This window comes from Doryrhamphus excisus, linkage group LG15 (assembly GCF_037039965.1).
Source record: "Doryrhamphus excisus strain RoL-2023G ecotype Guam linkage group LG15, RoL_Dexc_Guam_v1.1, whole genome shotgun sequence".
NCBI lineage: Eukaryota > Metazoa > Chordata > Actinopteri > Syngnathiformes > Syngnathidae > Doryrhamphus > Doryrhamphus excisus.
The window spans coordinates 12,430,001-12,452,832 of record NC_136371.1 but is presented as its reverse complement, the minus strand read 5'-3'; the positions used below and the strand labels follow the sequence as shown (position 1 = coordinate 12,452,832).

Genomic DNA, 22,832 nt, shown 5'->3' with positions numbered 1-22,832 from the left:
TTCTTGTGGCATCACGTTTTCTTTCTTACATTACAACTTCCTTATCATAATATTACTACTTTTTCTTGTAGTATTGGTACTATCAGCGGCTCACATTATGACTTTTGCCTTGGAAGTTTTCAGCATTGCAACTTATTCTTGTAATCTATAATATTTTTCTTGTCTGCAGTGGTAATACCCCTCTGTACGGTCGCAATTATCTTTCAGATGTTTGTTTTTAATGAAAATGGCTTGGAGGGTCCTCTTGAGGCGCGCCTTTTGATGGGATTTTACTAAAGATGAGCAAATTTAAATGGGGGAGGAGGGGTTCATCATCAAATAAGGAACACAGAGTTTTTATTACGAGATGAATATTACATGAAACTCCCTTTATTTCATTTTGTCTTCCCTGGGAGTCATCCTGCAAAGTCTGTGAAGTGGAAAAAAAACGTCTGTTTGTGTCTGTAGCTGACGACTGGAAGCCGTAAAAGTGGAGGATTTCACTGCTATGGCTGCTGATTATCCACTTGTCCATCCGTGGCTGCACGGCTGGGGTGTGGTTGCTTTTTTACGCTTGGGAATAGAGTGGGCGGCCTCCCTCGGGTGCTGGAATCCCATTGGTCGGCTCTGCCTTCTAAACCAGTGTATACCTGAGCCAGGTAGGGAAAGACTGATAGCGCTGTGGTGTTGCTCCTGCCTGCAGACACTCAGGAAGACTTTGAAGCTTTTTGCATGATTTTGAAGCATTTGTAGGGGAGCGACAAGGTGAGTTATGCTATTTCAGCCAAGAAAGATATTCCCCTTTTATGCAGAGCACTGCCTACAAGTTTAATGGAAACTCATTTGTGCTCTCAACTGGGTGAAATGCTGAATGTGGATGCACAGGTAAGGGGTTCTGGGCGGTGTCTGGTTGCAAATCTTTACTTGGACATGGAGCCAGATGCCCTGCAGCCATAGCAAAGGGCGGGCCTGGTCTTGCTCAGGCTGCAAAACACAAGAAAGGATCTCATTGCCAGCTACCATCTCCATCCTCCGGTGCCTGCTGCCTGCACAACCTAATGGCTTCAGCCATGTTGCAAGAAGACGCTTCAAATGAGAACGTGGCTCTCTCCTGCAGGAACATGCCATGTATTCTATCCTTCATTCCACCGGAGTCTGTAATCTGTTCCTAACCAGATTTCAGTGGTGTGAAGTGTACGAGACATGGAGGGTCGACACCATACTACAGGCCCGAAACATGGTTAGGATGTGATGACCAACATTCTGCAGTTTAGTCATCAACTTTGCTTCTTGGATGTCAAATTCAAAACAGATAAAAACTTTTTTTTTTTTAACTGTATCGCATCTTCTTTTAAATGATTTTAAATCATACCTTTACTGCTTTTATTCCATGTTATCTGGTGTATGAAATGGGCTACATGAATGAACTTGCATTTGTAATTTGCATTGTTTCACTACAGTAAATAAAACACACTATTATCCTTTTATTATGACAAATAACTTAATATATTTAATTCACATTTTATCGTTATAGCAAAAAAACTGAAATTAATAAATCACTCATAATATTGTCATGTGTATATAAGTCATGTTATTTATTTATTTAATTAGCATTTATTTTATTGCATATTCCATTTTTAAACATCACTATCCTTGTTGTGATTGTTGCTCCATCAGTAAAAAAAAAAAAAAGCTCACTATCATATTGATAAGGATCATAGTAATTATTTTATGTATTTATTTACTGCAATTCTAATTACATTTTCTATGGAAATAAAATACATTTCAAAAATCATCAGCATGATATATTTTTCACCATAGAAAATGTTATTTGCATTATTTCAAAGTGATTAATATATTTAAAAAATGACTGATGTCATTGTCGTCAATGCATTTATAATGATTTTGTATGCTAATTGGATTTTCTATTTCTATTTTTCATTGGCATACATAAGTAGACAATATTATCCTTGTCATAAACTGTTGTCATAGACTGTTTCATGATAACGCTTTGAGATATACTGATACAGTATATTGATATGGTTTCTGCTTTAGCATATGTTGAAATGTGTGGCTTGAAGTTAGTTGTTTTAGGTTCTCCCCTCCAACAAACACAAATGATGACAATATTGTTACGTGGGGGTAGTGGAGCGTGAAAGGGAATGTATGGATGCCACCTTCGACCTCCTTCACTCAGTCGGGCAGGGCAACATTTTAACATGATGTGTCAAAAAGAACAGGTGGTCACCTGACCTTTCACCCCCAGCTACCTGAGCCCTGCAGATGTGAATATTAATGGTTCTTTTGAAGATCAGCTGAAATTGGTGTCATCCGTCATTTGTCAACAGAGCTACGCTGTAACACTTTCGTACAGCGGTGTGAAAGAAGTATTTGCCCCCATTCTGATTTCTTATTGTACTGCTTTTTGTCATTGACTCAATGATAACACAACACAACAACTGAACAAAACAAAAACAAAAAAAACTTTGTTTGGAAATGACCCTTCTTATGATTAAAATATCCAAACATTGTTATTCATTCATTCATTCATTTTCTACCGCTTATCCTCACGAGGGTTGCGGGGGTGCTGGAACCTATCCCAGCTGTCTTGGGGCGAGAGGCGGGGTCCACCCTGGACTGGTGGCCAGCCAATCACAGAGCACATATAGACAAACAACCATTCACACTCACATTCATACCTATGGACAATTTGGAGTGGCCAATTAACCTAGCATGTTTTTGGAATGTGGGAGGAAACCGGAATACCCGGTGAAAAGCCACGCATGCACGGGGAGAACATACAAACTCCACACAGAGATGGCCGAGGATGGAATTAAACTCGGGTCTCCTAGCTGTGAGGCTTGCGCGCTAACCACTCGTCCGGCGTGCAGCCACCCTCGTAATCAATTTTACCTCCATTTGATCTTGGCACCCCCAACATGGCATGAATTATTAATTTTAGACACTAAAATGTTTGAATGATGTGAATCTAATTCAGTTGTATTACAGCGCCAGCCGTATTTGACCAAAAAGGTTATCAATATTGCTGTAAGGTACTCCATGCTTCACATGCTAACTGGGGATCATGCACTCCGGGTATCGACCCAATACCAAGTAAATACAGGCAGTGTTTAATTTGTTAATCATACTCATAATAGCAAAATATAATAACAAAACACATATTTCTGAATACAAACAGAATATGTATATATATAGATGTATAGATATATATAGCATATATACATATATAGCATATAATATACAATATGTGTATCGACCCGCCCACCCTATACTTGAAAACAAAAAGCAATGACGCAGCAGGTGACTCAAAACGGGGCTTTATAATAATAATACCACAAAACAAATAGCGACAACGAGGTAATAAAACATGAACTTTATACGTTATGGACTTTTTAAACGACATTTGGCTGCTGTCAAACATCATTTTGACGTCATCGCTCAGCTCTCATGACGTAGCTCCACTTTGTTTGGCTAGCAGGGAGGTTACGCGTCAGGTACACAAGAAGTTGTGGGGCTTTGGCGACACTTTGTGGTAGGTACTTGAACGCATAGTTGGGTGGTAGTGGAGGACTGGTAGTTGAATTAAGTCAAACGAAAACTGAAAATAAAAGTCAAAACACATCGTAATGCTGTTAAACGCCCGCTCACGTACACCATTAGCCAGTTTACCTTGTAGCCCGTCAGCTAATAGGCTAAAGCTAATATGCGGCTATGATAAACTATCCGATATGTGTTGTGCTTATGTAGCATGTACGATGATTGTCATAAAAACTTAATGTATTAATGTGTTTTTTTTAACCTATTTCACCAGAGTGACATTTAATGTTGACCTGGAAGGACGGTACAGGTGAAGCTACTAACTGGTCAGGTCAAAGAGTCGAGCCCAGATGTGATCGATGAGTGGCGGTTGACAAGTAAAGGGTCTTTAAAAAGCTGTTGCTTCCATTTTAGTCCACTTTATTATTATCCACATTATTAATATTTCACCTAACATGTATGTTTTTTTTTTACAATTTATTGTAGTACATTCATTAGTATTTATCAATTCGTTTATTATTACTTTTTGTGTGTTACTGTATCAAATCTATAAAACAATTAAAATGATTATTTATTAAAATTGAGGATACATTGAATTATATCCGATTTCATTGCTATATAAGATTTAAAAATACCTTTAAAAAAATAATGTATTGAATAATATGAAAACTGAGACCATTATTTAAATTGAGGTTACATTTAATAACATTCCATTTCATTACTAATATTTTTCCCTAGACTATATAAAAGATAAGAATTTAAAAAATGATTTATCATACAGTATTCAAGTGACCTTTCTACACAAACATATTTAAGATAATATATTTTTTAATTCAGATATAAAAATAATAGAACTTGTCCTTTTAAAATTGTATGAATACATAATTAATAAAACAGTATACAATAGTTTTTTACCACAATAGTACAAGTAGCTGATTTCTGATTTCAGTAAACTCATTACATTAATTTTATTTAATAAATGTCACATTTAGGGGGTTTCCCTCTTCATTTCTCAGTGAGTATTGCAGTCATTTTAATGAGAGGCAGCAAGGTGTACAGTGATACTTTCACATTTGTTTTTACTGCTGCAGTTGACATGCCAGTATGGGAATTGGTGTTCTTGCTGCTCCTTGTGGGTCCAAGTTTGCCGCTGAAGGAGGATGAAGAGGACACAGGTGAGAGCAGGTGTCAGCAAGCTCGCATGCTAATGAGAGGCGAAACTGAAACCAAAATACGTTTGCTTGCTGATGGCGCTTTCAACGCCTTCCAGACGGTCTGAATTAATGTTGTCAAATGACGTGGCTCCGCAGTGGCGGAAGACATCGGCGTCCACCAGCTGGAGCGCTTGGTGGAGCTGCTGACGCCATCCGAGTGCAACGATCTCCTGGTCGCCCTCTCCAATCCCGAGGAAAACGTTTTTCAGCACGTCGAACGCCTCTCACTGGAAAACAATCCGCTCCCCGCCAAGCCTCGCGCCAAGAGAGACACCACCTCACTTGAAGGTCGGCACCTGGTCTCTTCATGCATCTCACCTTTGCGCATTGGAAATAGGTATAATCTGTTTTTGTGAATATGTGTAGAAAGAAATTAAGCCCATTTTCTACTTAAATGTAATGTGGTTTGCACCCAGGTATTCCTCAGTGTCGACATTTATAGGCTTCAGTTTTTAGTGACAAAAAGAGTTGAGTCGCAGGGCTCACACATCTCCAGTTGTTAACATTTCAAGTGTAAAAAGATGTTAAGCAGTGGTAATAGTAAAACAGATCCAAAAGGCCTATACAGTAAACCCTCAACTTTCAGTTTTACACCTTCACACTTTCTCCAAAAATATATTCATTAATAAATAGTGCTGTTTTTCTGTTTGTTTACGGTCTATTAGTAGCCAACAAATTCGTATTTAAGCAAATTATAAATGTTTTTGCCTACATTAATCATTTTCAAGCATATAAATGGCAAAATGAACTGAAATACAAACATAAGGCATTCAAAAGACGCATTCAAAGACATTGTGATATGTAGTATTCTACCCTGCTCACGAGGTGTCAGTAATCTTACTGGAATGTTGGTGGAGACACGCAAGCACCAGACTTGATCACCGGAACAACAGGCTTTTATTGCAGGTTTGAATGATTTCACAACAGGCACAACAATCCCTAAAACAAAACCTAAAACTCAACTCTGAACACCAACGTCACTTTGTGTCTGCCTCCCACTCATCTTCCCAGCTTCTACATATTAATAGCAACACACACAAGCTTATTTACTCTAACAGGAGGAGGATAGGGGTGTTATTTCATGTCTACAGGGTTCTAATTATGTTAAAATGTATTTAGAAGGTCGTAAAGAGGTTTTCTATGTATGAAAATATTCCCTTTATAAATAAGGAATCCTACTTCGTGAAAAATCCTTGCCGTCGGGTCTGGAACCGATTAACCGCCTTGTGGTTTGTGCTCTACCAGACGGCGAAGCTCAGTGCCGGGCAGACCTGACAGCCTGGCTGGAGAAGTACGGTTCGCAGATGTACTACGACCGCCTCTCTCGGGCCTTGCATCACATCGGCAGACCAGACATTGCCCTCGGTAAGTTTTACTTGATCTACAGTAGCATTTTAATGACGGTATATATGTATCTCCTGTGCCTTTCTGCTCTGTTTGTTATTTAGCTTTATATTGTTTTTATCTGACTGTACCTTGAAAAGCGCTACACAAATTAAATGTATTATTACTATGATTATGCTAAAGAAAATCAACTTGAAAGTACTTTAGAGTGGTCAGTGTACAGCTGGTACACTGGTATGTGTATATACTATATATGTATGTATATATATATATATATATATATATATATACTATCCACTATAAATGGGTCAACACAGCCATTATTGTCTATTCACTGGGGGTCAGAGAGGGACATGAATTCCAACACAAGAGAGTAGCATGATAGTTCTGTCTTGCCAACAGTCATCTTACAGAGGCTGCATGAGTGCTCCTGGGATGACAGTCAACTTATATTGGCTGCACAGTCCTGCTGGGACTGCGGGAGCTGTGGTTCACTGAGGGCGAAACATGAATTCCTATACAAGAGAGTAGCATGATAGTTCTGTTTTGCTTACAGTCTGCTTGCAGGGGCTGCATAAGTACTGCTGGGACTGCTGAGAGCCATGGTTCACTGAGGAGGGAAACATGAATTCTAACACAAGAGTGTAGCGCGATAGTTCTTTCTTGCCTATGGTCATCTTAAAAGGGCTGCACGAGTGCTGCCGGGACTAGGGCAGCCATGGTTCATTGTGGGGGAAACATGAATTGTAGTTGCCATTCACAAAAGAAGTATGACCAAAATATAAGAATATATGACCAAAGTGTGTTTGGTGTCCCTATCAGGAAGCCCCACAGATGGTGGCACTACCACCACCAAACTTGGCCGTATATAGCATCTGTATATAGTATCTAGCTACTCGCTACTACCGCTACACACGCTGGGCACTGACTACTCTATGAAGTCCACCCATGTTTGCTTTGACTTCTATAGTGTCGACACAAGGCAGTTGTCTTTTACAGCATGGTGGTAGAAGTATAGTACTTTGTCAGTCTGGGGATGCACGAGTGCTGTCTGCACTGTGGTACATTAAGAGGAAACATGACAGACATGTTGAACATGTTTGTAGTGAAGTGTACTAACTTATGTTGTCAGTTATTTACACAATAATGGCAATTTGACTCATTTTCAGTGGCTAATACATCTGTTCTGCTATTCAAGCTATACACAGATTACTCTTAAAGTCCAATGTGTATGCTCCTTAGTCAGTTATAGTCATAAAAACTGCCAATGGGGCCCTTTTTCTGCTCCATGATCGAATTCAACTCCCCGAGTGAACCACAGCTCCCCAGTTCCAGCAGCACTTGTGCATCCTGACACACCATGAAGCTTCTATCACCATGCTTGACTGTAGATGAGACACAATTATCTCGCTGCTCCCTTTGTGTTGCCATCTCTTCAGACAATGATGGCTGTGTGTGGACTCTTTCAGTGGTTAGTATGTTAGTATGTCTGTGAGTCCAACAAATTAAGTTGAGCGCAGTGGTGGCCAAAGACCAGCCTGGGGGCCGTTTGTGGCTTGCGGTTGTTTTTTTATTGGGCCAAAATGCATCCTGTGAATTCCAACAACAGTTTCAATTTTGGCGACAGTTATGAAAGGAATCCACCCCTCGGACCCACCCCCACCAGTTCCACCACCAGTTCCGCCACTGTTTGGCTGCTTTCCGGTAGGCGCCATGAAACATTGCCTTTGGCGCCAGGCCTTTCGTTATCCACGAGTGCTTTGCCTCGGCCGCTTTGATAATTTCCCTTTTAAATTGCTTTTACGACGGGCCGACTGATGTAATAGTGCTTCAAATAAAGGAGCTGCCTTTGTTTGTACCACACAGCGCTCTTGACAGCAAACCTCAGGAGGGGGCAGCACGTCCCTGCGCACCAGAGCGTCATCTGGGTTGTATTTATTTATCTTGAAATGTGCTTTATGCCGGTCAAGAATGTCTCCTTGAAGATGTTAAACAGCGGTGTGTACAGTAATTACGTCTTTGCTCTGTAATGGGAGCTTCTAAAGAGGCGGATTTTTTCGCAGTTCCTGGCTCACGTCGCCTGTCCGACGTGTGCAGACGAAGGTGTAAACGATATGACAGAGATGACACCAGCTCCCAAGGAAACCATCTGCTCCTTTCATCAGCTTGAGAGGGGGGTTGACAAGACAAGGCATGGGGGGGTGTTAAAAAACATTTAAAAAAACGCTGCATGGATGCACAATGCATGGCTGCATGCTCATTTAGCCAGAAACGCAAGACTTGTTGCAACTTTAACCGAGTGGTTTTCCCCCAGAGGTGGGCAAGAACATCAACCAGGACAAAATCTTGAACTTGGAGCGCTATGTTGAAGGCTACCACCAGTTTGTCAGCTCTCTAAAGTCCCAGCAGATGCGAAAAAACCCAAAAGGCAAGAAGAGAAAGAAGAAAAGAGGTGAGCCATATTGCAGTGTCCCACTCCAGCCACCAGATGAAAAAAATAGCTAGGCTTTCTTGATGATGTAACAATGATTCACCTGCTCAGTTGACCCTTAGAAGGGTGTAGCAAGACTGGATGCAAGCTTTTATTTTGGATTTATGGAGCTTTTGTTTTGGCATTCGGTTAATCATTTTTTTGTTTATGTGAATATGAATTTCAGGCGGCACGGTGATTGAGTGGTTCGCGCGCAGACATCACAGCTAGGAGACCAGGGTTCAATTCCACCCTCGGCCATCTCTCTGTGTGGGGTTTGCATGTTCTCCCCGTGCATGCCTGGGTTTTCTCCGGGTACTCCGGTTTCCTCCCACATTCCAAAAACATGCTAGGTTAATTGGCCACTCCAAATTGTCCATAGGTATGAATGTGAGTGTGAATGGTTGTTTGTCTATATGTGCCCTGTGATTGGCTGGCCACCAGTCCACAGTGTACCCCACCTCTCGCCCAAAGACAGCTGGGATAGGCTCCAGCACCCCCTGCAACCCTCGTGAGTTAAAGCAGTAGAAAATGGATGAATGAATGAATATGAATTTCAGCAGTCCAGGGTGTACTATGCCTCTCCCCCCAACTCAGCTGGTATAGGGGCCAGCATACCCCCGCGACCCTAATGAGGATAAGCGGTATAGAAAATGGATGGATGGATTTATTCCTTTCCTTAGTCATCCCTGAAAGCAGACCTATCTTTGTGTTTTAGGCAAAGCAACATATTGACACACATCACGTCATATTAATATCAGCTAAAGTGGGAACATAAAAGATACTAATAAGTCAAAATATTATGAGAAACAAGAAATAAAATAGTTTTGGGGGAAAGCCCTGCGATCGGCTGGCGACCAGTCTGGGGTCGACCCCGCCTCTCGGCCCAACTCAGCTGGGATAGGCTCCAGCATACCGCTGTGACCTTAGTGAGGATAAGCAGCATAGAAAACGGATGGATGGGTGCATTTTTGGAACATTACGTCAGAATAAATAGAATAGATAGATAGAATAAACAGAACAAATAGAATCGAACAGCAAAAACAGTCAGACAGAGACCAGTTTTTGCTGCCTCCTTTTTCACGCTGTTTCTCAGTCCAGTACAGTGAGCCAGACACGCCGATCATTAAAGGCTGATAAAAGTGGCTTTAATTTGTTGCATTGTGGTGTAAAATTGCCTAATGGCAGCAGGGCGCATCCGAGCGTGCAGGCGGCGATGCTATGAAGTGACACCAGTGGTGGTTATCCCCCTCGGATGAATGACAAATGGCAGAATGTTTCACTCAACCCCAAATCCTATTAAGTGTTTAGAGAAGATGCCAGATTAGATTTGGTGGCTGTGGGCAGCCTCCCAACTCATTACTTCACTCACCCGGCCAGATTCCCCAGGACGGCCCCAAAATAAAAGAATGCTATCATCACCTGGTCCGTTAGAAGCTATTTTTAACAAGCTTATCTAAAGATGTCTCCTGCGTGTGTGTTAGTGTCCGACCTGACGTGGCGAGACCTGGACCTCATCGTGCTACGGCCCCCCGTCCCGGCCTACACCAAGAGTCCCTTGGACGTGGCGCTACCTCTGCTGTATGGCATCCTGCTGGGCTTTTGGGGCACCTTGCTGGCCGCCATCTCCACCCTCTCGGCCATCTTGCGCATCACCAAATGGAACCGGACCGCCCGTCGACCCTGGGTGGTCCGTGAGGTCCTGGTGGAAAACTAGTCAGAAAAAAGACGCAATAGAGCAGCTCTGCGAGGAAGTAAGAGGTCTGACGTACTGGTGGGTGACTTGGTGGGGGTGACAAATGCACTGGAAGGAGACCCTGGTGCCAAAGGTTGTTCCGGTGTTCCGGTGCGATGTGGATGACGGCGGTGCGCCCATCTGGTGTGGCGGGGCAACTAATTAGGTGGCCAGCTTACCGCTTCGCCAGCAGATAACTCTGATACAACAAGGTCCTAAAATAGAACAACGGCCGTGACGCCACAGATGGTTGGTGATTGTAGTGCAGGGTTGTCCACAGTGTCATCCCGTGGCACAGTCTAAAATGCGATTTAATAAGAAAACCAAAATATAGGAAAATCAGCTTCATTTTATAAAAAAGTCAACACATTAAAAGAAAAAAAAGTGTAATGTAACAATAAAAAGCCGTAATTTTCGGAAACTAATGCAATATGAGGAAAAATAACATCAAATTATTGTAATAAAATCATGTTATTTTATTACAAAAAATAACATCAAATTATTGTAATAAAATCATGTTATTTTTCCTGTTTATCCTGTTTATCCTATTTTTCCTTGCTATAGCACAGAGGGAAAATATTCCACAAAATATGTTCTTGAAGTTTAGGACAACTTATATTATTATGGAAATAAAGTCAAAATAAAAAGAAAATTGAAATCGTTGGAAAAACCCAGCAGAAATGTAGAAAACAGTCCAAATATTCACAATGTTAATATTCACAAATATTAACAAAGAGTCTATATAAAAAATTAAATAAACGTAATAGTATCAGGGAACATAACATCTTTAGCGTAGTGTTGAAATATTCCAAGAAAAAACAATTATATTATTCATTCATTCATTCATTTTCTACCGCTTTTTCCTCACGAGGGTCGCGGGGGGTGCTGGAGCCTATCCCAGCTGTCTTCGGGCGAGAGGCGGGGTACACCCTGGACAGCTAATCACAGGGCACATATAGACAAACAACCATTCACACTCACATTCATACCTATGGACAATTTGGAGTCACCAATTAACCTAGCATGTTTTTGGAATGTGGGAGGAAACCAGAGTACCCAGAGAAAACCCACGCATGCACGGGGAGAACATGCAAACTCCACACAGAGATGGCCGAGGGTGGGAATTGAACCCTGGTCCCCTAGCTGTGAGGTCTGCGCGCTAACCACTAAACCGCCGTGCCGCCCTTACAATTATATTATTTTTAAAGCAAAACAGTCTGTTTTAATTTATTCCCCCCACGGCCCACCTCCAGCCACGCCCACTCCTCTGATTGGTCACATTCCCAAAGTGCTACTGTATGAACGAACCCTGCTTTTTAATATAGTAGGTATAGGGGTTGATAATAAATGAATAGTCTTCGGAGAGCTAATTGAAAAGTGTTTACGAGCGACTGGCAGCTCATGATCTACTGGCTAGATGCCCCTGACTTGGGTGTGAAACTAGCACCGCTGGTGCTATGTAGCTCACGAGAAGCCGGGAGAAACCTCACCTGACCGAGGAGGAGTACTCATTTTCGGACGCCCTTTGTTAGAGGCCTCGTTGGTGCAGTGGAGCTCAGACGCTCCCACCCTAAGTTGCGTGTACAGGCTAAAGAAAAGGAGAAGCACCACTGGTGTCTTCCCCTGGGGGACTGCGAGTCGCCGACTCCCAGGTCATCATCACGGTGCTTTGTTTCCACCTCCTGCGACCAGCAGGGATCAGCTGTCGGGAGGATAATGAAAAGCAAAAATAGCTGACTTTGGAAATGGGCGAGAACAGCCAGCATTTTCACACACCGGTGAGCCGCCGCTGTCCTTTCAGACGCCTCATTAAGGAGGCAGCGCGCCACGAGAGGCGGCCCCATTGTCATGCAAAGACCCGGCAGTCGGCCATGTCATGCATGAGGAGTAGGAACCTGACACCAGATTGACATTTACATGGCACGCTCCTCAGCCCCTGTCCATTCTCATGTAGAGCACCTTTTTTTGTAGATTTGTGATTTATTTCTTTGGGGTTATTTAACAGCACAGATCTGTCTCCTGTCACCTAAGCAGTCAGGTGTTTTGTCCGGACACGCTCTGCGGCGTCGGCCTCGGAGGGGTGCTTAGCGCCACCAAAAGGCTTTTAATCCGGCGCCAACACTGACAACCCCTTTTCCATTTCCATTTTCATGCATCAGCAGCGCTTCCCAGCTCAGCCATCACTTCGACTTAGCTCACTATATAATATAGATCACAGAGAAATAGATCACAACACTTTGCCTTAAAAATATCCTCAGTTGCAGCTTTCTCGATTTTGTCTTTTATGATTTCCTTGATGGGCAGAGCTTCTTCAAAAACCAGACTTGTTCAAATAAAGCCACAGTGCCATCCAGTGGTCATGGCTGGTGGTGATCATTTTATTGGAAAACAATACATATGCCATAAAACACTATTGGTCTTTGGGGCTAAAATGTGTTGAAATGCTAAATAGTTTTAATAATAATTCACATGAATACACTATATACGTACATGTGATGCAGAGCTGCACCAAGGGCCATTGTTCCCCCCATATTGGGACATAGTCCTACATTTATTTGGTCAACAGACTTAGATTCTTGACAATGAAAACATCCCATGGAAGGGATAGCGCTAAGTGTTTATATAAGGGCCCACCTCTGAAAATGCTAAAAATGCTAGCATGCTTATGTTCATTCATTTTCTACCACTTATCCTCACGATGGTCGCCGGGGTGCTGGAGCCTATCCCAGCTGTCTTCAGGCGAGAGGCGGGGTACACCCTGGGCACATAACATTAGCATTGTAGCAATTTTAGCCATTTTCACAGGTAGACATTGTTAGGATGCTATTATATGCCATTCACACTCACATTCATACCTATGGACAATTTGGAGTGGCCAATTAACCTAGCATGTTTTTGGAATGTGGGAGGAAACCGGAGTACCTGGAGAAAACCCACGCATGCACGGGAAGAACATGCAAACTCCACACAGAGATGGCTGAGGGTGGAATTGATTGAATGTTCATATTCATGGAAATCATAGAAAAATGCTAGTATGCTCATGTTAATTTGCTACCAATGCTAACATGTTAACATTAGCATGCTAACACCTAACAGTAATGTCTACCTATGAAAATGGCTAAAATTGCTACAATGCTAATGTCAGCATGCTACTCATGCCAACATGCTAACTTGCCAATGCTAAGTGTTCATATAATTGTCTACCCATGAAAACGAGTAAAAAAGCTACTATGCTAATATTAGCATGGTGTTACCACCAAACAGGATGTAAAGTGTTTATATATGTTACTGTTTGTTTGTTTTTCTTTTGTCTTTTTCTGATTACTGGGTCGCCACAGCTGATCTTTTTTATCAGCATACTGATTTTTGGCTTGAGCCTTTAAATTCCGGATGCCCTTCCTGTCGAATACCGATGTTGACTACCCATGAAAATAGAAAAGAAATGTGTGTCTATTTGTGTCTAATTGCAGATACATGGCATGATGTAAAGGACACTGAATACAATTTAGCTCTTCTGTTAAACATGGAAGAAAAGTTAGCGCTCAAACTTAGCGTACACTTTTAAAATGAACTCAAGCGTTGCTCTTTGCCAAAGTCACCTTTAAGTAAACATGGAATATGATGTATTAGTGGGTGTTGGTAAACATTCACTACGATTTAGAACCTTTGACAAACTTAAAGTGCGTGTTTTATTGCTTATTGAATAGACTCAATACTTTTAAGCCACAGTTGATCGTAAAACTGCTCCTCCGTCGACAGCGTTAATTACCCTTGACCTAGCGGGACGAGGCAACATGAATTAATACTCGCAGTCGTCAGGTCGGCAAAGCCACTGTGCTGACACGGCACGATCGAGATTTATGTGCTAGCTTAACCCCCTCCCACCATGAAATGCATACGCAAAGCGCCAACCGCTCGATCAATGTCAAACGGCGCTCATGCGGACGTACGCACCATGATGCGAGGGTTAGGCGGAGACATAATATTAATAGTATTGTCCGGGCTGGTCCACGTGAAAGAGGATAATGACATGCTGCCGTGACTCCACAAGCAGATACCCCGTGATACCATGTCATTAGCGTTTGGAAAAATAGCAGCCAACCAGCAGGCGTGTCGCTGAATGCGGAACTCGAATCTCATTGCTAAAAGTGATAATTAAAGCATCAGTTAATCGTGGGAAAAAAGGCATTGTGTATGTTCGTAGGACATGTGCAGACGAGAGAGCGATGTATTTTTTTCGTCGACGTCGTCCCAGCCCTATTCAGCCCCCATGGTAACCTCGGCCTACACACCAAGATGGCCGTCTACACTAGTCTACACTAGCCTGTGGCTGTGAAGCTTGGACCGCGCATCGCTGCCACGTCCAACACCCAGAGAACCTTCACAACCTTCACATCAAATGTCTCCAGCATGGCATGATCGTGTACTACACACACAAATCCTGGATAGAACTGGTCCCAAGAGCATGGAGGCCATCATGGGATACCATGGACTGCCATACGCTCAGCTAAGCCGCCGCATCAAAGACACAAGGCGCCATGTGTAGCGTGACCTGAATGCAAAGTACCATTCTCAAAAGGAAGTTAGCACTACATGAAACAACTTGCCTGTTGATGTTGCATGATGGGACTCGCTTACGGAAGGGGAGCGTAAAACTTGCCGTACAACTGAACGTCAAATCTGGCACTTTTCAAATATACATTTTGTACTTTTGCTTGTGAAGGACAATCATAAAATTGGCCAAAGAAAAAGCTGATATTTCAAACATTTTCATTCATTTTCTACCGCTTTTTCCTCACGAGGGTCGCGGGGGGTGCTGGAGCCTATCCCAGCTGTCTTCGGGCGAGAGGCGGTACACCCTGGACTGATCGCCAGCCAATCACAGGGCACATATAGACAAACAACCATTCCCTGGTCTCCTAGCTGTGAGGTCTGCGCACTAACCACTAGACCGCCGTGCTGCCCTTTCAAACATTTTATGTATGAAAAAATACTTTTTAAAAAAATAGATTTTATATTTTATATAACTTTCTATTAACCCGCAACCCTTGTGAGGATAGGCAGTAAAGAAAAATGGATGGATATATATTTTAAATATTTTATTAAATATCTAAAATTTATAAAGATATCAAATTAAAATTACAATATAAATTACATGATTTATGTGTATGTAGTAGAATGAAAAAATGACAGAATAGCCAGTAAATGATCCCAGCAATCTTATTTTGTTATACAGTAACTACAGTAACGTAATTGGGTTACCACAGCCTGGGTACTATGGGAGTAAATCAGCAGTATCTGTAAATACTACTGAAATACTGACCACACGCGACTTGTAGGGGAGCTGAATCACTTTATTGATATTGTGAGAGACGACAAATATTGTACATGGAATTAGGAAGTAGTGTCTGTACTGTACACTAGCGGACATCCTTCATCTTTTCTCATTTTAAATATTTACTAAGAAGCAGTCATATAAATAGCAGATAAATCACTTTTGAAAACTCATCGTAGAAGTGGAGTGCAAACGATGGCGTCAACGTCCAAGTCCCTTCATGAGGTCTTAGTCCAAGTGGAATGTGAGGGCAGGGCTCCCCCTGCTGGTCATGCACTCTCATCGCACACAAAAATCCCACAAATTTGGTGCATCCTAACAGGAGTTCCGGCCGGCAGTTGTCTGCCTTTGCATTTCACACAGAACCCAGCTAAAGCACACAGGAGATAACGTCATGATGCCACCACCGTGTTTTCATTGCGGCATGCCCTTTCACACAGGCGTCGTCCCTCCTCTGTTACAGCTCTGATACTATGGAAAATAGCCAGGTTGTCTTGCTGTTCACACTGAACAGCGACACGGGGGGAAAGGACTGTGTGAAAGGGGCTGAGGTGAGTGAAAGTACGAGTGAAGCGAGAGCACCTCCCGCCGACTACTTCGTGTCCTCCCTAGGTTTCCACGGCACCCTGGCATTCATCAACATCTGGGAGGCGTGGCTAGAAGTCGCTGAGGATGCTGATGTCGGCGAACTCCTGGCGGTACCGGTGCGCGTACAAGACCAAGAGGCAGGACCACTTGAGGGTCATGAAGCTCCACACGCAGGACAGGTACAGACTCCTCGGGTCGCTCACGGCTGCGGCACACAAAATAAGAATTGACATCCACAACAGGGTGGCGGCAAATGTTAAGGAGGGGTGTGGCTTACTTTGCTTCTGTGTGATGGCCAGCGTCAGGAAGGCGACGAAGGCCATGACGGCGAGCACGCTGAAAATCCCGCCCACGCCCATGAAGAGCTTGAGGCCTTTGAGCCACGTCCGCCAGTAGTCCTGAAGGTACATGAGGTGGGTGACCAGCGCCCACAGCGCCAACACGCCTGGCAAACACCCAAACAACACCTAGTTTTAGGGGTAAGGCATTCACTATAGAGTAGGCCTTTATTTACATTTAAATTAAGTGAAATACACAAGTACAGAAAGCCTTTGTGAAAATAATAATCAACCTCACATTTAAAACTGCATTATACCATTTATTATGGGTGAGGTATTTATTATGCAGGAGGCCTTTATTTACATAGAAAGGAAGTAAAATACACTAATACTAGTTGACATTGTACATTTTAGTTCACATAACATTTAAAAGCACTTTATGCTGTTTATTAGGGAAATAAAATGTGTAAAATTGAAGTGGCGGCTGTCAACAACAGGTTGGCATTGTTTAATACACAGCCACCACAAAAGCACATCACATTTTAAACTGCATTACAACGTTTATTGGGGGTAAGGCGTGCACTAGGCAGGGGCCTTTATCAGCATACAAGATGAGTCAAATACAGAAGTACAAAATATTGTTTCTAATAATGATAATGAGTCTACATCACATTAAAAAGTGCATTACACCCTCTATTGGGGATAGGGCATTTTCTATGGAGGAGGCCTTTATTCACATAGAAGATAAGTAAAAACATTTTTTAATGTGTAATAATTATTTTGATTAGTTTTTGTGGTTTTATTATTATTAAATGTCAACAGATTTGAGTATGGGCACACCATTTATTAAGGGAAGGGCCTTTACTATTTTTACCATCAAATAATTCTGGATAAGATGTTTACTGGGGCCTTTTGTACTAAAGTATTTGTAATAAAATACAGCTGTTATATATATATTTTTAATCCAACTGCTAAATAATCGGTTGGGCGTTTATTAGATGGAAGCCATTATTGTAGCTACAGGACAGAATGAAAGTTGTCCTCTTGCAGCATTGTTTTCATGCAGTTGTTGACATTTACAGACATTCTGTTCTCTTTTTTATTCCATTTCCATCTTGAAGGGTGTATGCGATTGCAACACCGTCTGCGCCCTATTTAACACACACGTCCTTGAAAATGCACCTTTAGGGAAGTTGGGTTGGCTCTGTGGCCGATGTTGGCCTCGAATTAAAACGCTGAGCATGAATCGACGTTTGCATACCTGAGAGGCCTCCCATGGCTGCCGTCCAAGGCTGACGATAAACAATATTCCACAGCAGGAAAGCAGAAAGCCCAACCAGGCTACCAAAGCTAGCATAAGCTATGCGAATATAGATCCTCTTGATGGCCATGTCGCGAAAAAGTCCAACAAACGAAGCTTAGGAGATTTCAACGGAGTGTTTACGTTTCCAAGAAGAAACACTGCTCAACTAAGCCGGCGACATCACCCGCTTATCGCCATATTACATAAGATCACCGCTGATAGCCGTGTGATGCTAGCGCTGGTAGAGGAGAACACTAATAAATCCTCTTCGAGACAACACCCGCGATGTCTGTCGTCATGAGAAGAATCTAAATGCCAAACGCAATCACCCAACGGTCGGCCAAGTACAACCAGTCGCTATGATTTCAGTAAAACAAGAAGGAACAAGACGAGTGAGCAACAGCTGCACAAGCGACAGCACTGTACTTCCGGTGTTACAAAAGCCGCCACTGCGAGGCGAACATGGAAAGAGCTTGAGCAACTTTTCTCCTCCGCGGAAAGCCGTGGATGCTGTCGGGTGTGATGACGATGGTGTGTGCTTGACGACGTGCTTGGCAACTTTCAACAAAGTGCTGCTTCTTTGTGTGTCCTCCAAAGCAAACCGTCTCCATTCATTCTCTGGTAGCGCGCTGCACTGGCAGGCAGGGGCGCAAAAACAGGGATACAAAAATTGTATAACCAAATTATTAATCTAGAAAATGTAAGAAAATATACAGCATGTATAAAATACTGGATGTTTTATTGTCCATAAAGGCCACGTATCATGTGATACATATTTCGCTGAGTGATGGGCAAACATCGCGGCATATTCTGAACCGTTTCCCGAATCCGTCACGTGGTACAGCCGGGCAGCGACGCTTCGGCTTTACGCCAACATTGAAAGCACACAGTCAAGCTCTACCGGAAATCGTCCATGTAGCCATAATTTACCCTAGATTCCAAACAAGTTGTTCCTCTTGGGTAATGTTCTTATTTGGCGTTTCACACATAGTAAACTTGGCCATTAGTTTTTTAAAGTACTGGAATGACTTCCGCACTTGGCACTGTCAAACGATCGCGAGATCTCGCCGACTTCCTCTCTGTGCTGAACAAGCGTCCAAGATGGTGAGTACCATGTCCAGCAACCCGGCATGTGATTGATGTTTGGCCTTATCTAGCGCAAGCGCGTATCAGTTCTTTTCTCTAGACATTTTATAAAACATGCACATCGTGTGTGAACGCTCAAACGCAGAATTGATGGCAAGTAAGGGTCATTAATGGATATATAAAGGCGTCTTCGAGTCGGCGCCGGTCCTCGACGATGCCCGTAACAAGTCGTCAATGTTCGTCTTTATTTGGTGACGAGAGTCAAAAGCACCTTTTTCATACCGACTTGTACGTTGTGCTGTTTTGACAAGCGCCTGGCTAATAAACCCTTCCACTTACCGTGGAAGCTAATGTAGCGTCGTTAGCCACAGCAGCGTTAGTGATGTCCACGGTGCGCTCAGATGTTTCATCGTCCCGTTTGCAGCTAATAATCGTGAAGAGCGTCACAGTTTTACACCGACAACTTTGACCTGGCCATTCTTTGTGAGGGCTGCTGCCATGTCACCTAAGACCAATTATTGTTTCTATATTATTTCTGCAGTCGCTGGTCATCCCTGAGAAGTTCCAGCACATTCTGCGTGTTCTCAACACGAACATTGATGGAAGGAGAAAGATTGCCTTCGCCATTACTGCCATAAAGGTAATCAAAGAAGCTGAGGATTTGCCATCTTGTTTTATCGTGCGTTTGTGCAGCTCTTGTTTGTTCTTGTCTCAGGGTGTCGGCAGGCGGTACGCCCACGTGGTCCTGAGGAAGGCGGACATCGACCTCAACAAGAGGGCTGGGGAGCTGACTGAGGAGGAGGTAAGCAGAGTGCTTGCAAGATCTTTGGTGGCGTCGTGGTGCGTTTACATGCTCACACTTAGTCTTTGGAGTCCATTAGTGCCTGCATGTCCTTAGACGTAGTCGTCTTTGGAGTCCATAAGTGCCCGCATGTCCTTAGATGTAGTCTTTGGAGTCCATTACTGCCCGCATGTCCTTAGATGTAGATGTATTCACACCAACAACTTGTGGACATCTTCCATAGTTGGTGATTTAGCACCCTTATCTGACAGGACCATTGCATCTCCCTTGGCCAGGATGTTGGACTAGTGGATGTACCTGAAGGGTACTGTATTGTTGTGTACACCAAGTATCACCTGAAGGATTGTTGTGTACACCAGGTATCACCTGAAGGATTGTTGTGTACACCAGGTATCACCTGAAGGATTGTTGTGTACACTAGGTATCACCTGAAGGATTGTTGTGTACACTAGGTATCACCTGAAGGATTGTTGTGTACACCAGGTATCACCTGAAGGATTGTTGTGTACACCAGGTATCACCTGAAGGATTGTTGTGTACACCAGGTATCACCTGAAGGATTGTTGTGTACACCAGGTATCACCTGAAGGATTGTTGTGTACACCAGGTATCACCTGAAGGATTGTTGTGTACACCAGGTATCACCTGAAGGATTGTTGTGTACACCAGGTATCACCTGAAGGACAATAAACAAGCGATGGTGGTAGTATGGTGATGACCTTTACTAATACCACATGATGTCAAATCCAACACTTGGTTACACGCCATCAGGGCTGCAATGATCATTTGAATAATTTTGAGTACCTCGATTACAAAAAAAATTAGATTTTTTTTCTGCGTCGAAGAATCGCTTCTGTGACCCACGCAGAGGACGAAGGAAGCGGGTGTTTAAAGACGCAGGTAGTTTGAAGAGCCAAGCAACAAGGCAATGAAAGAAGGAAAACAAGTTAAAAAAAATGGCTAAACACGGTGACGTGTATCCATTGGAACGCGCCACATCCACAATAGCAGCCCCCTCCTGATTGGCCGTCGATGATGTGCGGCCACAAGGAAATCTCAGCGCTTGCCAGTGTGGCTGATGGATTAGAGCAGTATTTGAATCCGCCATCTTGTGGAGGTTGGATAGAAAAGAGACTTGTTTGTTCATTTCTTATTAGGACTAAATGACTAGTGGTGTCATTGGCTTTGGTGTTTATTGTGGTACTGGACTCAATGTAGCCCTACTCGCTGTATTGTACAATAACCCACCAACAACATGGGTGGCGTTTTGTTGGAAAAATCTTGCCCAAACCAAATTGTTAGCAAGCTGAGGTTAGTCTTCGGCCTTCTTGACCCACGGATCCCCAAAGTAACCTCACGCTGTGGGTCCTGGTTGCAGGTGGAGCGTGTGGTCACCATCATGCAGAACCCTCGCCAGTACAAAATCCCAGACTGGTTCCTAAACAGGCAGAAGGACGTCAAGGACGGTAAATTCAGTCAGGTGGGTGAATGTTGATTTCTGACTTGTTGACATGCAAGAAAATGGTGGTTCTGGGAAATTGCACACTGACGACCCCGCGCTGCTTCCAGGTGCTGGCTAACGGCCTCGACAACAAACTGAGAGAAGACCTGGAGAGGCTGAAGAAGATCAGAGCCCATCGTGGTCTCAGACACTTTTGGGGGTGAGCCGAGCACTGAGGCGTTGGCTGTGGTCTCTAACATGGTCATCTTTAACATCCCGTCTCTCCTCTTCCAGCCTGCGTGTGCGTGGTCAGCACACCAAGACCACCGGGCGCCGTGGCCGCACTGTGGGTGTGTCCAAGAAGAAGTAAACTCCCAGCATCACCTAGCTGCCATGGGCTCAGGGAAAGTGCTGGTGTAAATAGGAAGATGTATGCTTGTGCAACTTGGACAGAATATGGGAAATTTAATTGATTTTTATTCAATAATAATTTTTCAAAAATTTTTGGTTTGAGGCGATTCCTCTTTTTTGATCCATCTCCACTATTACTACTACTTTAGTGTTGTGTATCTTTGGCATCCATGTCAACAAGGGCCTCACCCTCTTTTCTTGTGGCTGATAAAAACGTGGATCTTTCATTTGCACAATGAACATAAGTCCCACATTTTTATGTCTAAGCCTGAGGGGTTTATATGGTTGAGTGACGGGCAAACATCGCGGCAAATTGTGAACCTTTTCCCATTTAAAAATTGGCATAGCATGCATATTAGCATTTTCATCAGACACTATCATGTTCGGTTAAGCATGTTACCACTGCTAACGTGAGCATAGCAGCGTGAGCATTTTTTTTATTTTAACGAAAATTAACTCAGACACTTACCGCTATCATGCTAGGTGTTAGCATGCCAGCGTCAACATTTTTAGCATTTTCAGAGATAGGCACATATACCTACACACACTGCTATTATGCTAGGTGCTAGCATGTTGGTATTCTTTAAGTCCAAATGAAAAACAAATACTTGTAATACTTACACAGGATAACTCAGTCATCCTGTGTTTAACGCGCCAGGTTTATACACAAATATAATTTATAATGAATAATGATCATATGTACAGCATCTTGTCTTTTGTAGTTACAAATCAAAAAGCGGCCACAGCATATTTTTCAAAGACAATATTAACAGTAAATAAATGTAATTTATTGGCATGTTCTTTAATATGGCTAATGTAAACTTTCCTACAACATAAAGACAAGAGAACGTGAGACATGCTGAGGGGGCGGGGCTTAGCATGACGTAACAAGCAAAAACGTGTTGTAATACTTGAACACATGATGCCCCCTTGTGGCAACTCAACATAGCTGCACCCTGGAACATGTACTAGAGTCTAGATGTGTCCTACCAACCAAAGTTGTTTTTAAAACGTCGAAGAGAACAAAGTTTCTGTTTTTAATGACACTTTCAGTTAGGGAGTACCGCCTGTACAAAACAGGCAAAACCTCAGTCCTGTACAATCCAGACTTGGGAACGTCAGTGCGTCCCCGTGTGACCCGGTCTCTGCAGGCCCTTGAAGACTCGCAGCTTTCCCGCTCCGGTCAGGTCGAAGCTGTAGTTGGAAGTGACGTAAGGGGGATCGCCCTGAAAACCTCCCTGAATGACAAAGGACACAAAATGTTTGTAACAGCTAGCATTACATTACA

At 43.0% G+C, this 22,832-nt stretch overlaps 3 protein-coding genes across 5 annotated transcripts in view; 2 read left to right on the top strand and 1 right to left on the bottom strand.

Annotated features, from left to right (window-relative positions):
* The first annotated feature begins 722 nt into the window (after nt 1-722).
* Nucleotides 723-10,526, top strand: LOC144901766 (transmembrane and death domain protein 1-like). 2 transcript variants are annotated; one of them, XM_078796637.1, is made up of 6 exons: nt 723-744; nt 4,629-4,712; nt 4,848-5,039; nt 5,997-6,116; nt 8,410-8,547; nt 10,050-10,526. In XM_078796637.1, exons 2-6 carry the CDS (start codon nt 4,634-4,636, stop codon nt 10,280-10,282), a joined length of 762 nt encoding a protein of 253 aa, XP_078652763.1. In that variant the 5' UTR covers nt 723-744; nt 4,629-4,633; the 3' UTR covers nt 10,283-10,526. The 2 variants fall into 2 exon arrangements, with proteins under 2 accessions (XP_078652763.1, XP_078652764.1); XM_078796638.1 differs by lacking the exon at nt 723-744 and adding an exon at nt 3,729-3,914.
* Nucleotides 10,527-16,093: 5,567 nt separating this feature from the next.
* On the top strand, nt 16,094-21,638 carry LOC131104113 (small ribosomal subunit protein uS13). 2 transcript variants are annotated; one of them, XM_058050914.2, is made up of 7 exons: nt 16,094-16,402; nt 16,523-16,636; nt 19,432-19,530; nt 19,606-19,692; nt 21,071-21,172; nt 21,262-21,353; nt 21,428-21,638. In XM_058050914.2, the coding sequence occupies exons 1-7, from the start codon at nt 16,109-16,111 to the stop codon at nt 21,501-21,503; spliced, it is 864 nt and encodes a 287-aa protein (XP_057906897.2). In that variant the 5' UTR covers nt 16,094-16,108; the 3' UTR covers nt 21,504-21,638. The 2 variants fall into 2 exon arrangements, with proteins under 2 accessions (XP_057906897.2, XP_057906899.2); XM_058050916.2 differs by lacking the exons at nt 16,094-16,402; nt 16,523-16,636 and adding an exon at nt 18,753-18,908.
* Nucleotides 21,639-22,119: 481 nt separating this feature from the next.
* nol9 (nucleolar protein 9) overlaps nt 22,120-22,832 on the bottom strand; it is a 6,234-nt gene continuing 5,521 nt past the window's right edge. Inside the window, exon 13 of the mRNA XM_058050908.2 lies at nt 22,120-22,782. Coding sequence (XP_057906891.2) covers nt 22,663-22,782 — 120 coding nt within the window. The 3' untranslated portion in view covers nt 22,120-22,662. The remainder of the gene's footprint in view (nt 22,783-22,832) is intronic.